The 17,430-nt window shown below is 36.3% G+C and overlaps 2 protein-coding genes across 2 annotated transcripts; one reads left to right on the plus strand and one right to left on the minus strand.

Moving 5' to 3' along the window:
- Positions 1 to 13,469: 13,469 nt before the first annotated feature.
- Positions 13,470 to 15,380, minus strand: LOC131045428 (BAHD acyltransferase DCR-like). Its single transcript, XM_059208299.1, has 2 exons — positions 15,373 to 15,380; positions 13,470 to 14,349 (listed from the first exon to the last, which is right to left on the minus strand). The coding sequence occupies exons 1-2, from the start codon at positions 15,378 to 15,380 to the stop codon at positions 13,470 to 13,472; spliced, it is 888 nt and encodes a 295-aa protein (XP_059064282.1).
- Positions 15,381 to 15,505: 125 nt separating this feature from the next.
- LOC131045429 (BAHD acyltransferase DCR-like) lies at positions 15,506 to 17,011 on the plus strand. The gene is made up of 3 exons (XM_059208300.1): positions 15,506 to 15,949; positions 16,034 to 16,052; positions 16,134 to 17,011. Exons 1-3 carry the CDS (start codon positions 15,506 to 15,508, stop codon positions 17,009 to 17,011), a joined length of 1,341 nt encoding a protein of 446 aa, XP_059064283.1.
- The last annotated feature ends 419 nt before the right edge of the window (positions 17,012 to 17,430 follow it).

Raw genomic sequence — 17,430 nt, forward strand, 5'->3', positions numbered from 1 at the left:
TGCGTAGAGACATTGCTCCTCCCTCCTTCAAGATTCTCTTTCATCACTTCACTTTGCACACACTCACAACCTCTTCATGCATAATAAACTTACCCATTCCCATCATGGCTTGTTATTGATCTACCCAATATTGGTTAGCCATTCCTAATAAACCTCCCTTTTCACCCCTTTCTATCCATAATAAATCAGCTCCTATCTATGGCTAAGGAAAATCCTATGTCTAGTGATGGGTGTGGAACTGAGAGCATCACATGTTTTGAGGAGTACAATTTCTTCCACTTTTCTTCACTCTATCCACGCACAATCCACAATAAAGCAACACTTGCATCTCCAATCTGCAATAAAGTTTCATCTTCTCCATAATAAATTATGAATTGCATGGATTCAGTCAGTTTCAGATGAGACACAGGAATGATAATGGGCTTCAACAAATCAAATCTTTTAACAGACTCAGACAAGATTATGGTTCAGTGCTATCTATCCTTTTGTGAAAGTAAACATTGTGACCACAATCAAATAAGACATACAAGTGACAAGAGACACTAAACTTGAGGACTACAGTGGATGTTGGTGTCAAGTCTTGGTTTTCTTTTGATTTTATCTTGTTGGCGACATGTCTTTTATCTTTTTGAGGATGTCTCTGACTAGAGATTTTATCTCCAGGATGTCTTTGACTAGAAAGGCGAGGATGGGGTATCATCACCTATTTTTCTTTGTTGTCTGTGGATTGTCTTTTAGTAATGCTATGACTTGTCCAAGGATATGAGGAAACTATGAGTCTAGTGTGAATAGGGGTATTCCTTGTTTGCAACTGTCCGATCTCCATGCAAATGGGTACAATGACTTTCTGGGTCGAACATATACCTCAATTGTCATAACCTATTTGCCATAATAAATATCAATGATGATAAATGCACAAGAAGCTCTTTCACTTTCATATCTTCTAATTTTCATCCCCCTTTCTTGACAGACCTCCATTGTCCTTGAGTCCGTGTAGTCCATTATCACATGACTTGGTATAATGACACGCCAAAAATATTTGCATATTCATGTAGTCTGCACCTGCATTACCACATATTAGCATTTCATACATACATATAGACACCACAATTGCACCATATCTTGCACATAACACATGTTAACACATTTTACATTCTCATCATGTAAATAGTTATTTGCATCATATTCATTTGTATTTCATATATTTGCATTTGTATAACATATTAAAAACCCAGAAAAAGAACAAAAATATATTGCATTTCATCATGTGCATATTTGCATCCATATCATAAGCCTCACATAGAAACATGCATCACATAGAACCAACATCACATTGATACACATGCATATAGCTGCTGCAAAGATGAATCATCTCATATATATATCAAAAATCATAAGTGTCATGATACAATGATGTCAAAATCCTATGGCTACAATCACCCGAAGGTGTCATCATACAAAATGGTACATAACTAATACATAGGGAGCCCTCTAAGGCTATAATGAACTCCCTCCCTTGGAGCCAGCTAGCCTCAACAGAGTCTAAGCCCTGGAAGGATCTGCCCCAGGATCATCTCTCCTGCCCCCTCTATCTGGTGGTAGTGGATGACCCATGACCCCACCACTAGATGCCTGTCTCTTGTCTCTCCCTCCAGTGGTCGTCACTATCTGTGATGGTCTTCAGAAGCTCCTAGCCCACTGATCTGGTGGTACCACTCCATAGTACAGGTCTCTCCAGTAAGATATCTCCTCCCCTACCCACAAAACATAGGTGTATCTAACCCCTGTGTCCTTTGCTGCTTTCCTCCTTGCCCTCAGTGTTGTCTCAGCCTTTGTATAGCATTGAATAGACTGATCCCTCTCCCGCTCAGTGTCCCTCAGTTGTCTCCTGAGCCTAGTTGTCTCCCTCTCCAATCCTGGATCTCATCTATCTGTCCCTAGAAAATCTCACTCAAGGATAGTAACTCATCCTCCTCCTCTCCACCCTCACCCTGTCCCTATGGCTACTCCTGTCCATGTCCCCGTCCTTGTACCTATTTGGGAATCTGTACTGCTAGCACCTATAATGATAATCCACCTCTACCCCTCTCTCCTTTGAGCCAGTCTCCTCTGCGCCCCGCCTTCGTCATCGGCCTCTACCTTTGCCATCTCCACTATCATCTCCATCTCCTCCACCATCTCCATCTATCCGCTCCCCTAGATCTGTCAACCATAGAAATGGATGCTCTCCCCAATATGCAGTGTACTCTGCATCCATCACCACATCCTCTACATCTGCCCATATATCCCAAGGCATGGTGACCATCTCTACCATCTGTGTCACAGCCTGATCATAAGAAAGCATGGCCCCAAATGTACTTGATCCCTCACTATCCGTACATACATCCTTGAACCCTATGGTATCCGCTGTATTCTGTCGAACTGCCTACACACCCTGTCAATCAACTGCCTCTCAATCACATATGGTGTCCTCCCTATCAGATACCTACTTCGAAATACATATGATAGCTCCACTGCATCATCCTCCCACTCCTCATAGTCAACGTATGACCTCCATATCACACTATCTATCTTATCAATCATCTTGTGCCAATACTCCAGCCTCCCAATCCATGGCTCAGAAGTAATCATATCATATAGGTGTACAAAAATGCATCCATTTCCTTTGCCTCTAAAGTGTATTGGATGTGTAACTGGTAGATGCTCATATGCCCATAATTGCAATAGTGTCACTTCACATCCTAATCTTGCTGATCCATGATATACAAACTAATACAACTCATAGTACAACTATGCCAGCAGACATGACCCCCATGCAAACCTAGTGTGCTCAATCACCAATGTCTCTAGAGTCCTCCCCTATCCCATAGCCAACCCTCATGTCACCCTGTCTGGACAGAGGAACCTACTAATCACTCCTGCCAGCACCACCGGTAGCACAAATCCTATTGTTGTCATGGTATCCCAAGCCACATGTCCAACACTCATCTCCAGTCCTGGATCCTGAAACACTCGTCTTAGTGCATCCCTATCTCCCTCTCAATCGTAAGGCACTAACTCCCCATCGATCAGTATCCTCAATATCCTGTACACATCCTCGAAGGTGACTATCATCTCACCCATCAGCAAATGAAACCTGCAAGTCTCAGAGTACCATCTCTCAACTAATGCAGTCAACAATCCCATATTTTCCCAAAACTCAGGCATATACATAATGTATCGCAATCCCATGGCCTCAACTGCTACTCTATCCTCGAGTGTCAGCTCTAGTCGTAAACTTTGACTCAAAGGGAATCTCTGTCATGACTACAACATTTGTAGGTCCTCCTGTAGTCAAGCAAATTGACTGTGTCAATCCTAGTGGCATTTCCTGTTCATCGCAAAGTGTTGCTTTTTATTCTAGTGCTTTTATCTATCATATGGCACTCTATCCTAGTGGCATTCCCTGACCATCATAAAGTGTCACTTCCTATCCTAGTGGTACTCCCTGTTCGTCACAAAGTACTTCTTTTTATCCTAGTGGCATTCCCTATTCATCATAAAGTGTTGCTTTGATTCTATCTTTTAGGGCACCTACTTGAGTGTATCCTCTGGACTATCTTATCCAATTGACAACGTATGTTCTATCACAGAATTGTCAATTTCAGCCTAATGCAATTTTCAACGTATGTTCTATCACAGAGTTGTCAATTTCTACGGTACTCCCTATTCATCACAAAGTGCCTCAATCTATCCTATCCTAGGGCTCTTCTTGAGTGTATCCTCTTGAGTGGTTTCCTGATTGACAACATATGTTCTATCACAGAATTGTCAATCCTAGCCCTATTTGCTATCCTAGTCTTCCCTAGAGGACCTTCTTGAGTGTATCCTCTTAGTAGCTTATCCAATCGACAATGTATGTTTATCACAAAACTGTTGATTCGACCTTGAAGAAACAAACGCACATGTCCTACATAAATGCGCCTAAAATACACATATGTGCTCACATTGAACACAAATGCTATTACAATCATAGACATGCTTGACACAAACATAGATGTGCCTAGCATACCAAGATGTGCCTGGCACCAACGTAGACGCGCCTTAGCATTTTTACCCTGCTTGACATTTTTCTAGACATACCGAATACACATTTATTGCACTACCTAGCATGCATTTATGACAACAATTAATGCAACAAATTACAAGGAGGTTTTGTGTTACTCATAGGCTCTCCTACATCTGCTGGCCTCTGATATCGGTGAACACGATTGAATCTGTAAACCAATGCTATTGCTGCTAACTATTCTCTTCTCTCTCGACACTCCGATCTCTTGGATGTGTGGATGACAATGAGGATGTTTTCCCTTGCAGTCTATCTTATAGACTACCCTCTATTCCTAGTCTCCCGAGTCAGTCTTCTTCATCCCATGACTCTGTCACTCTATCCTATCTGGTCAGTCTATTCTACCCTTTCTTTCTTATCAAGAGATTGTCTATGATCTTTTCAGCCATTTTCATCCAATCTCTCAAGGGGGCATATCATTCCCATCTTCGAGGAACTTTGTATCAAGTCATCTTATCTTCTTTGAAATAACGCGACAAGCTGCATTGTCTTAAAGAGCCTGGGGAAAATGTAGACACCTAAAATTTTCTCATCTAATTAAATAAATATCTTTATTTATTTAATTATTTTAAGCCTAATTCTTCTATTAATTGAATAAGTCTTTATTTATTTAATTAATTCATTTATCCTCTTCTAGTCTTATTTCTCATTTAAATAAATACATTTATTTATTTAAATTATCCGTTTCTCTTAAATTAAATAAATACATTTATTTATTTAATTGATCCCACTTTCTCTATTAATTAAATAAATCTTTATTTATTTAATTAATTCATTACCCTTTTCTACCTATGACACATGTCATTCATCTCTTAATTCCTACACTACCCGCCCTCTCATTATTTTCTTAGTTCCTCTATGTACCCTCTAATCATAGCTGACCATTTATCTTTTACACCTCTCAATCTTATCCCTCCATTTTCTTATAGTGTCTTCTATATAACGAGATTCTTCCTTCATTATCAACCCTACTCAATCCTTCAAGCATTCTAGCATTCGAACTTTCATATGCGATCAAGCCTACTTGCAACTACATTTATGTTCTTTGTTGAGCTCTTGTACACACATAAAATCTGAGAGCAAATATATCAAGCAAGATCAATGGAGATAGGAAGAATGGAGATCCAAGCCCTATTGGACATGTGATGGTATAATATTTGTGATTTCATTTGATTTGCATTGTCTTAGATAATCTTCATATGTTATGGTGGATCTTTGTTGTTGTTAGGCTAGGGTTTTGTGGTTGAATCCATTTGGTCTTTCAATATTGTTATTCCATTTTTACCATAAACATATAGAAATTGTAACCCTACTAATGCAAATGTGCTATTACAGAGAATGTATGCATTGTGTCATACTTCAAATGTGTTTTAATAGTGAGCATATGCGCTATAGTAGGGACGAAATATGTTGCAACGTACAACATATGTGTTAGAAGATTCTATACGATTTCTTGGCCAGATCTATGCAAAAAAAATAGAAATTTGATAAATTTAGGGGTCAAGCCCCACGATGGGAACCAAAGATGTGTGCTAAAAAGTGTGGAATCTGCAAGAGAATCAAACAACATCAAACACAGACATGAAAAATTATTTTAGAGATAGAATTCAAAATAGAAACTAAACTAAGTTAGCTTCAAAATCAAGAACCCCAAGGATGTCTCATGTTCCTCTATCTCCAAGGATCTTCAAGATTAAAGATGGCTCTCACTTGGAAGAGCACTTGATCCTTTAGATTTCAACCTAAAGAATGAGATTGAAGGATATGCCAATATCTAAATGAATGCAACTAAGATCCTAGCTAGATGATCAAATCATATGAAATGATGAAATGTAAGATGAAATGAAAGATATAAGACTAAGATTGATTCCAAATTGAAAGCTTAAGTGTGCTAATTAAACTAACATGGAGATTGCTATGAAATTGATATACAATGGCTATGAATTAAGCTAGCATTAAAATGGGATTAGCATGATACTATCAACATGATGAAACCTAAACAAGCATGCAACTAAGATTATCTAAGTGCTTGAAGATGACAAATTGAGCTTCTTGATAATGTAGAAATTGATTATAAGTTTGATGCATAAGATGATGGATCCTTTGGAGTGAAAGAAGGGGTTCTATTTATACGAAAAATAGAGAAATGGATGGTTGAGATTGAGAAATCTCAACAAGAGCTAGGATAGAAAGTTATCAATCCACGAGGAGAATTTAATCCAATCCCAAGTTGAAAAATGTCACCTTGAGATGGCTTTAGAGGATGCTAAGCAAGCATTAGATGCTAAGTAAGCATTAGGGATAACCTCAAGGGATGACATCATTGGATATTGGTATTATCCAAGGCAACATACTATTGTCTAAGAGGTAAACTCTTGTGCAAAGTTGAAGGATGGTCAAAGGGTCAACCATCATGGGTTAGGATGATGTCTTGTAAGAGGCATTAAATGCATTTTGAAGACTTTGGAGGTTAAGTTGTTGAGAGTTAGATAACCTTCAAGGCTTTTATAATAGCATTACAAGTTTGCAAGACTCAACAAGTTAACTTGTTGAAAAAGGTAAAGTCTTAAATGCATTTAGAAGACTTTCTTCCAAATTTGGAGAAGTGACTCCCCCAAATTTAGGGATGTGACATAATTAGAAGAATTAGGCTAATTAATGAGGGATTAGAGGGGTTCTTGAAGAATACTAGCATGCCAATGGAAAATGTAGCAGAATGCAATTGGAGGGAAATATACATTTTTAAATAAAATAAAAGATTTATTTTAGCCAAAAGGGGTGCAACTTGCATTTGTGAGATTTTTCAAGTAAGGAAACTGTTCACAAATAAATAATGATTTATTTAAATGCAAAGGGATTTTTTTAATCAAATGTAATTTCAATTAAAAGGGAAAAAGGGGGTTTTAGTTAAATAAATAAGATTTATTCAATTAAATGGCTAAAGGGTACTTAATCAAACCTTAGTCTAATTAATAGGTTAGGCTAGAAGGAAAGGATTGTAATCAAATATTTAATTTGATTAATACGCAAATAAATGATAATTAAATGAGCAAAATTCATTTAATTAGTTGTGGAAGTTTTAGGTGTCTACAGGAACCTATTGAAAAAGCCAAGATTTCAAATTGTAAGAACAATCTCTATTTAAAAAAGGTAGAATAGATAACAACAAACAAAAGAGTGCTAAAAGTTTAGAGAAATACAAAATGACTTAAATCACACACACTAAGATTATACTCTTAGGCTTAAAAGTGTTAAATACTAAGAGTTTACTAACATTTTATAGGCTTAATATGTTTCTTAATGTATGTTGTCACACTATTAATACACTTCTAGGCTTAAAAGTGTTAAACATTCAGAATTGGCTAACACCCTCTAGACTTAATTTGTTGTATTTTCTTGAAAGTTCCTAAAGCCTTTTTAAATGTCCATTTTGTATTATCCTAAAATCATGGCATTCCATAAGATCAAATTTTGTAGAGAAATTCGATGAAACTAGTTCATGTCCCTTTCTTGTGCTTCCACATTTTGCATGCATGTCCTCTTAGAGAAATTAGTAATATATCTTTTGATATTTTTAAAAGTCTAAAATTATATGCATGTACTACCTTCAAGCTGACCAAGCGGGTTATGACACAAAAATTCAATGAAAGATATTTTGAAAGTGATATTTATTTTTATAGAAATGATATTAATTTTACTACCATTTCATCCACATTGAATTTTTAAAGTTTGATATAGATGTTAGAAATAGAAAGAAAATCTAGTTAAAGTATTTATTATTTATTTGAAAATATATATATTATTCACATTAAGACTTTAACACATATATAATTAATCAACATATTGACTATGAATATAGTTAGTAAAAATATATTTATGAATTTTTTATTAAAAATTATAAAATTAAATGTTTCAAATGAATATCTGAAAATTTTCATATATATTATTATAATTTTAGTATAAGATATTATTTCTTATATTATTTTTTACTATCAAATTGTTGGAATTTTAACCAATAACTAGTATATCTATCATATCATATTTTTTTCATTGTTCCACTTTAAAATTTATTATGTTATCATATTGTAATTCCTATTAAATAGTTATTACATAATGATATTGTTATTAATATTAAATTATTATATTGTTATCTTTTATTGTATTCTTGTTATTATATCTTTATAATTCTATATGTCCATTAAACTCTTTATAAAAACTCAGCCCCCCCACCCACCCGACACCATATTAATGGGGTTGGGTTTGTTAATCACCCTCGCTATAAATGAAGGATGTTAGATGGATTTGGTGTAGGGCACCTAACACTCCAAGCACGAAATTTTTTTTTTTTTTTAAGTTTTGTGTGTTGTCTTTGTGATGTAATAATGGACCAACCATTTGGGACTTAGTAGAGCCATGGTTGAGTTGTCCAAAGTTTAGGTTTGAGTCATTTGTGTTCAGGATGTTGTTAGCGTGAGAAATGAGATGCTTAGGTAGATCACAAGAGAAGTACTCTAGATGAATTTATGCATGTAATAGGGTATTTTGTATTGTGTTTATGTCTTCTAGTGTGTGTGAGGACCTTAAAGACTCTTGAAATGCATTAGAATGCAAAAGTTGCATTATTCAAGAGTAAAAAGATGTAAAAGTTGCTGAGCTACATTTTGCAATTTTTGCAAAAGTTGGATTTTGGGTAGATGGTGTTGAAAAGTTGGTTGAACCAACTGATATAAAAGAATAAAAGCCAAAATTTACTTCATTGTATGGGTTGGAGGATTGGAAATTAAAGAACACGGTTTTGGATTTTGAAGCAATCTTATTTTTCACCGTTTTTAACAAGTTTTCTCTTGTTTTCATTGTTGGTACGGTCCAGTACAGACTTGATTGTGTAAACTCATTGCAGGAAATGAGTGTTGATTGAATTTACTTTCCAGAAGCTTTATTTGTAGGTTTGATTGTCCTTAGTTGCATAGATTTCTTCCATTCTTTGCAACTAGGTGTAAAACCCTTGCAAGTAGGGTTTAAGAGCAAAAAAGGCTCTAACCTAAGCATTCATTAATGGCACCTATTGAAATCAATAAGAATCCTAGGTTAGGGTATGTATATAGTTTTAGGATAGGATCTAAGGTTTTATAGGTCCTTGAGGAGGAGATACAAGGAAGCCCTATGCTCACCGCTAGGAGTAGGTGAGTTAGGATAGCAAAAAAAGTGTGTTTTAAGAGCACATGGGGATTGGTGCAGGAAAAAGTGTCATATGGATGGAAATACCTCTAAGTTCCCTTGAATAATCTTAAATTTTTTGGAGCAGGAGATTTGACTGGTGAAGGGTTTTGAAACCATCTTTCCAAGTCACTCGGTGATGCTTGAACCCTAAAAAATAGTGCAGAATTGGAAACCCTATTTGTATGGATAACCCAGATGCACATTTTTAGTATTGTCTATAACTTTGAAAAGGGTACGTGAATCCATAATTTATTTCTATCCTTTTTTATAAAGGTTTCAAACTAAGTCCCTAAAACCACCAAGGGAGGGCTAAATCAATTAGGCCTATTTGAGCCTGGTAGAGACCTAGAAAGGTTAGGAAACCAGAGCGATGGGTTTGGTGATGCTAAAATCCTCAAAATACTTCAAATACACTTTGTAGATGCATTGGGAGTCCATTGAAAGTGGTTGTGTGTTGTGATCATTGTAGGAGTGGATGGAGCCTTGGAGTGGTGTGTGTGTGATTGAGGTGGCAACCTGAACAGGATGAGTTGATTGTCTAAGACCAGTGGTTATACCTTGGAGGTCTCAGTAGAAAAAATGACTACTAGTGCTTATTGAAAGGGCTTGAGTAGTTGAAGGGTTGAGTAAGATAAGTCACTCAAGAAGCTATATTGGATCAAGCTCTAAGACTCTCTACATTGGGATTTCTCTTAATGCATGCTAGATCAATATCAAATTTGATAGTGCCTCAAAGGGCAACCTAGGGCCAAGTGAGGCTAGGTGTATTACATGAGATGAACATGGGAATACAATCACAAGATGATCTATATCTCTCAGAGATTCCAGTAACAATGTGGTGGATTTTGGAGCTACTTTGATTAGTTTACAAATGGGTTTGGAGATGAGAGGTATTCATATTCATCTCGAAGGAGACTCCCTTATAATTGTTAAGGATATTTTTCTCAACCATACTATGAATTGGGAACTCAGTCACAGGCTTCATCCTATTAACTAGTTGCTTGACAAGATCATCAAATTCAAGGTTATCCATGTCTATTGAGAAGGCAATAATTTGGTTAATAGATTGGAAAAGGAAGTGGCTAATAGGATGTGAAATGGAGGTGATGAGGTGATAATAAGATAAACTTGATTGGGACACTAGTACAAGAAAAATGATGCCCCTAGCACTCACCCAAAAGTCTATATAATATAAAGATGGTGGCATTAGGAATGACCAATGTAATCATTAGTAGGAGAGAATGCTATCACCATTTAGACACATGAAAATAGTACGAATGAGGAAGTACAAATGAAAAGACACAAACCATGCAAATTTATAGAATGGTAGGGGATGGTTTGTTGTGACAATTGTGGCATGCAACACATTTATGGTAGGTTCGTCCCTGTGGTGGAGTGCCATACAATTATGGAAATAATGTGGAAGAGAAAAAAATTTGTGTGGAATAACTCAAATAAAACCATTCAAGGCAAGACACAAATTTGGAATGATGTGTTGGATGTCACAACATTTATTGAGTTGCCAAAAGGTTCATCATGGTGACATAGGGTGGGTGACTAGAAATAGGAGTGAACATTGTTGCATGACTCATTATGTTATGCATATCATTAGTATTCTAATGAGGTGAGAGCAATGGACAAGAAAATGTTTCTTGAATGAACAAAACAATAGATGTCCTTCCTAGGGAAGATCACAAAAAAATGAATGGGGCTGATGCTTTGTTTTGGCTGCAAGCTAGTCACTCTTGCAGTTAAACCTGTATTGGGGGAAGAATTTATTAATGCTTTCCATTGGTACAGGGTTAGTTCATAGACACCACAACATTTTTTAAGAGGTTTTATTATACATGGGGGAGACAAAGGCCATGGCCAAGAGACTATGTAAAATATTATTTAAGGATTCTTTCCTAGGAGAAATTGATATAGTTCTCAACAAGGTGGATGATAACCTCCTCATTCCATTGTCCCAGAACTAATACATGTTGAAGGGCCATGGTTGAGAAGTGAGGAAATTGCCCATTATTTTTACCTTGGAGCTGGAGATGCTAGAGACACTATAAGAAGGGATTGAGTGGAGCATTGGATTTCTACTTTGTGTAAAATCATTCTAGGTCTAGAAGAAGGATGGGTTAAGGAATACATGGAAGTGAAGGGGCTATTGTTAAAAGATGAGAGTGAGGATGGTGAGAAATAGGGTCTAGGAAAAGGGAAAGAATGGGTGGAGAATGACGACCATTATATTGAAGAAAATGTGAATAGTCCATCCCACAATGTGTGTGACATTGAGTGTTTGGTAGTGGCCAAAGCACTCATAGCAAAGGAAACAAGAGTAGAGGAAGAAGACTAACACCTGGTTCACTTTTTTGAAATAAATGATAATATTTGTTTATATCTATTGTACTTGTCACCATTTTCTATAGGGTAGTAGATATAGAAAATATAGGATTTTTGGGCCCAATTTTTATCATGGGGGCTATTAAGGAATAAGAAAGGGAATAGGGAAGGTCTACAGATAGGGGTGGATGCATTATTTTTTGGTGCCTCTCTACAGTGTTAATATTTATACAGGATATGCGAAATTAAAATAGTTTAGTAGTGGACACATAATAGATGATGTAACTACTGTAGTTGTAATATATTTTTCGAGATCAATACAATGAGTGTTGCCCCTTATCAGATATTTAATTACCAAAAAAAACCTTCTTGACCATCTATTAAGACTATATTATTATTATTATATTATCATATCATTATATTTTTATTGTATAAAAGCATTCACTTTCAATTTTTCATAATTAATAATATTATTTCTAATTAATTATTAAGCTACCACTTTATTTTTGTATATATTTAAAACAATGTAGAAAGATGTTTTATATATATATATATATATATATATATATATTTATTAAAAAATTTAATGTACTAATCTTATAATAAAAATAATATAAAATTTAAAAATTAATAATAAGATGATTTATTATTTTTCATATATTTAAATGTCACAAACATATCAAATTAATTGCCTCAAATAAATGTCACAAACACATCAAATTAGTTGCCTCAAATAAATGATACATTTTCTTCATACATATGTGAGTGTAAGACATAACAAACATATATAGATGAAATATAGACCCAGCATGGTCAATGTATTGAAGAAAAAACAAGGGTGATAACTGGTACAATTGATCAACTGATAAAAAATTTCATCAGATCAATATAGAGCTTCAACTCTTTCTATTAACCAATCAATAGGAATAACAGTCTAACAGTAGACTCAAATAAATAAACTCAACTCTTTCCATACCATGAAGAAATTAGATGAGCAGTCAATACACAATGCAAGACAAATAACATTGAACTCTTGCTCTAAATAATATTTCACTTACAGAAAGTAGAGCTTCTGCTTTTACAGAGAAAACGGACTTCCTTGAAATGAGCTACTGCTCTTACAGTAAGAAGAGAAATAAAAACAGACTACTGCTGTTTGACAGTGCAAAGCTGCTGCTTGCTTTTGCTCTATGCATCTCCGTGCCTTAAAAACACACACATATATTCTTCATAAATAAAGATCATTATTTCTATGAATTATTGGGCATGGGTTACATGTGAAATTCTGTCAAAAAAAGATAAAAAAAAATCTGACCATCAATAAAAGACTGCAGCATATTTAAAACTAGATAAGGTCAGCTTTCAGAAAAGAAAAAGCTTGAAGCCTTCAATAAGAGTCTGACGGCAGTATTGATTGCTGCAGTTGCATGGGTTGTTGGGGATTACGTTTTCTAACATGTATTACTTATTCTTCAATCTCTGGTGTTGATAGCTAGGAAATCAGATCACAGAGTACAAAAGCTTGTAACGGAATGATCGACTCAGACAAAGACAAAGCGATGGATATGAACATAGTGCTGAATTGCTAATGCAGATATGAGAAGGAAAAGCTGTTTTACTTATAGCTAAGTAAATTACAGATAGGCGATTAGTATTGTGAGGGCCTGCATGGTGGCCCAAAATAGATGTCGAAAAGGCAGATGATGAAATCTAACCACAAAGTACAATAAAATAGGCGACATAACTTTGTAACGCCTAAACCTTTTCACACGTGATTGCCCATAGATTACCAATTGCTCATCCAAGCAAGTCACTCTACTGAAACGAAGAGAAGGTGATGCACGACTTCCATCTGGTGTTGAGGAAGGCAAGTGGACACAAGAATGCTTTTTCCCCCATCCTTTGCGCATGACAAAAACATGATTCCAATTTTGTGCATTGTAGCAATATGCACATCCGAAGGCTTCCCCCATCCATAGTTGATCTCGTACAATGGAAATCTTGGAGAACTTACAGTGTTAGTTCCATATACGCACCCGGCTTCTGTAAGTAAATTTAGAATATCTCTGTCAGGAGATTCTACCCAATCGATCAGATAATTAATCTGCTCTTCAGAAGTGCAGAAATTGATGACTTCCTCGATAACACCCGCAGCGAAGGAGATGTCGGAGTTGATCAGTTTGTTGGCCGTTGTCTGTGCCAAACCAGGAGATAAGCAATTTCCGAAATAAGTTGGAGGCAGTGGCCGCTTAACACGACCCCTGCAATCACACAGCACTCCGAAATAAACCGCTTCTTCCTGTGGCACCTCTCGAGCTCTCATCACACATCTCCAAAATTGTGCTGCCACAGCAACAAAAGAACTCGAAGCCCCACTTCGCTGTTTCAAGGCTTGTATTGTGTCTTCTGCAAAGCAAAACGTTGAGTATATGACTTCCGTTTTCCTTTTGGGCTCCATCCATTTCTGGAGAGCCTCGGCGGGTTTTTCCACGTTGCCGCCACAAGTATTTTCTGATACAAACTTAAAAACCTTGGCCCCTGAAATTCCATTGCTTATTACATCGTGGGCTTTGTAAGAAACGGAAGGACTCTGGTTATCTCGTTTGAAAACTGTTCTGGCGTGCTGAGGAGGTTTTGAAATGGGTATTCCTCTGCTACACTCTGCCCACGATGCCAGAACGAATTTCCATCTGCTATAACGTGATGAAGGGTCGTTCCAATGCACAAACCACCTCCTTCAAATGTTGTCACCTCAAATACCCAACGGTCTTTAAGAAACAAAAAGAAAGGAAATTGATAAGGGTTTCACAAGTGATATAATGTCCAAGGACTAGTTAGCTAAGAAATATTAGTAAAATATATGAGAGAGCATCAAGGAAGAAGTAGTCAATTGTTAAGATTTATCAATTGTTAAGATTTATCTTAAAGTGAGAAGGCTAATGGGAAATGCAAAACATTAGTCTAATTCACAGGAATGTTGATTCTAAAGTAGTGAAGTTTATGATAGTTGAGAAATAATAATCCCAAATTATTGTGTTCCAAATTTTTGACATAAATCTGACATTAGAATCAAGCTTATTCAATAAATAGCTTAAAATTTCCATCCAACATTAGATTCTACTCCATAGCAATATGTATATTATTCTATATATATTTACCATAAGACTTGCATTAAACTGTCTATTCGCACATGGATGCATATAGAATTCTAAAATAAAACTAAAAATAAAAAGCCAGTTCAGCTAAAATAGGAAACCTTGCATTTTTTTCGATGTATGACAACACATTAAGCACTCAAGTGCCAAAACATAACTTTGAGTTCTATCCATGTTATCTCTTATTGAGTCAATGGAGCTAGACGCTCCTGTATTTTTTCCATTTTATATCGATATAGAAAAGAAAAAGTGTATACGAACATTTTAAATATGGGGAGAAAGTAATGGGATCGAATAATACAGCAAGGCTATGATCATATCGAATCACACAAGATCCATTAAGACTAGCCGGGCAGGATACAGTTTCATGGGCGAAGCATCTAGTCATGTTACAAGAAGCTAATGTTATTATTCTATAATTATTAATAAAAAGTCTATGACATGATCATAGCCATGCATTGATGTTTATTCGCATGCACATGGCAACGTTTTAATATTGTCCCTAAATAATAAAATTAAACTAAAAAAACAAATACTAATTCAAATGCAATACGAAACCTTGCCATTTTCTTTATGCATGGCAAAATATTAAACAATCCTGTGCCAACACACATCTTTGAAATGTCTCCATATTATATCCTACATATGCCTTCTTGTGCTAACACTCAGAGCCGTGGATTGAAGTTCAGTCATGGCAAAAAAGGGTGAGGAAGCAGTTGTCAAAGTCAGTACAACGTCCGTAGTAAGACCGGCCGTCCAAACAGGCGCGCAGACCATGTTCCTCTCCAACCTTGATCATTTTTGGTTACCCATCAACAACGTTCAAAGGCTTTTCTTCTACACGCAGTCTCCTTTGAACGATTATTCTTCATTAATACAAGGCATGAAAAGAAGCCTCTCCTCAGTTTTAGTGTATTTCTATCCTCTGGCTGGTCGGTTGAAGAAAGGAGAATCTGGCAGGATGGAGGTTGATTGCAACGATGAAGGCGTGGAATTTAGGGAGGCATCAATTAGCATACCCTTCCAAGATTTAGAAAAAGATGGGTTTCGCCGTAAATCCTTCTTCCCAAAGCTTGTCCACGACATCAATCTTTCTGTGAATGAAAACTACAGTAGACCGCTTCTGTTAATACAGGTATTTAAACAGCTTTTTATATTTTATATCACTTGTGAAACCCTTATCAATTTCTTTACTCTTAAAGAACGTTGGATATTTTAGGTTACAGCTTTTGAGGGAGGCGGGATATGCATCGGAACCACCTTTCATCACGTTATAAAAGATGAAAATTCATATTGGCATTTCATGACATCGTGAGCAGATTGTAGCAGAGGTCTCCCCCTTGCCAAACCTCCTCAGCACGCCAGAGCAGTTTTCAAACGAGATAAGAAGAGTCCCATGTCGATTTCTTACAAAGCCCTTCAGATAATAAGCCAGGGGATTACAGGGGCCAAGATTTTCAAGTTTGTACCTGATAGTTCATCGTCATACCACATGAAAACATGTGGTAGCGTGAATGTGGAAAAGCCCAACGAGCTTCTCCAGAAATGGGTGGATCCCAAACTGAAAACGGAGGTGATATACTCGACATTTTGCTTTACAGATGATATGATACAAGAATTGAAACAACGAAGCGGGGCTGCGAGTTCTTTCGTTGCAGTGGCCGCACAATTTTGGAGATGTGTAATGAGAGCTCGCGAGGTGCCGCTGGAAGAAGCCGTTTATTTCGTATTGCTGGGTGATTGCAGGGGTCGTGTTAAACCTCCTCTTCCTCCAACTTATTTTGGAAATTGCTTATCTCTTGGTTTGGCCCAGACAACAGCCAAAGCACTGATCAATTCCGACATTTGCTTCGCTGCAGATATTATCCAGCAACTCATCCATTCCTGCACTTCGGAAGCCCAGATTAATTATCTGATCGATTGGGCAGAATCTCCAGGCGGAAATTGTTTAAGTTTAGTTAAAGAAGTCGGGTGGGAATACGGGACGAATGCAGTAAGTTCTCCAAGATTTCCATTGTACGAAATTGATTTTGGATGGGGGAAGCCTGCGGACGTCCAGGTTGCAACAATGAACGAAATTGGAATCATGTTTTTGTCATGTGCAAAGGATGGAGGAAAAAGCATTCTTGTCTCCACTTGCCTTCCTCAGCACCAGATGGAAGTCTTGCATCATCTTCTCACCGTTTCAGTTGAATAACTTCTTTCTTGCGGCCTGCAAATTTCCTGGGCGAAAATTGTGTTACAAGCTTTTGTACATTGTGATTTGATTTCCTGGCTATCAACATCAGATTGAGAAATAAATAAAAACATTGACAGTGCAGGTTTTATGTTTCATTAATATATGTTTGCTTTATCTTTATTGGTTCAAATATCAATTATTTGATAATTAAAAATAATGAAATAAAATTTAATAAATAATTATTTAATATTATTATTTTTTTTTTCTCATAAAAAGGCAAGTTCCATATACATTGATATAATAAAGAATAAGAATTACAATATCATAACAGTTCCAAAAATTTAGGGACTAAAACTGCTCATAAGTCATGCTGAAAAGATAAGCAATTTTAAATACACTATACAAGACCACACTAGATACAATTTGAATGTTCGTAA

This window comes from Cryptomeria japonica, chromosome 7 (assembly GCF_030272615.1).
Source record: "Cryptomeria japonica chromosome 7, Sugi_1.0, whole genome shotgun sequence".
In the NCBI taxonomy this organism is placed as follows: Eukaryota; Viridiplantae; Streptophyta; class Pinopsida; order Cupressales; family Cupressaceae; genus Cryptomeria; species Cryptomeria japonica.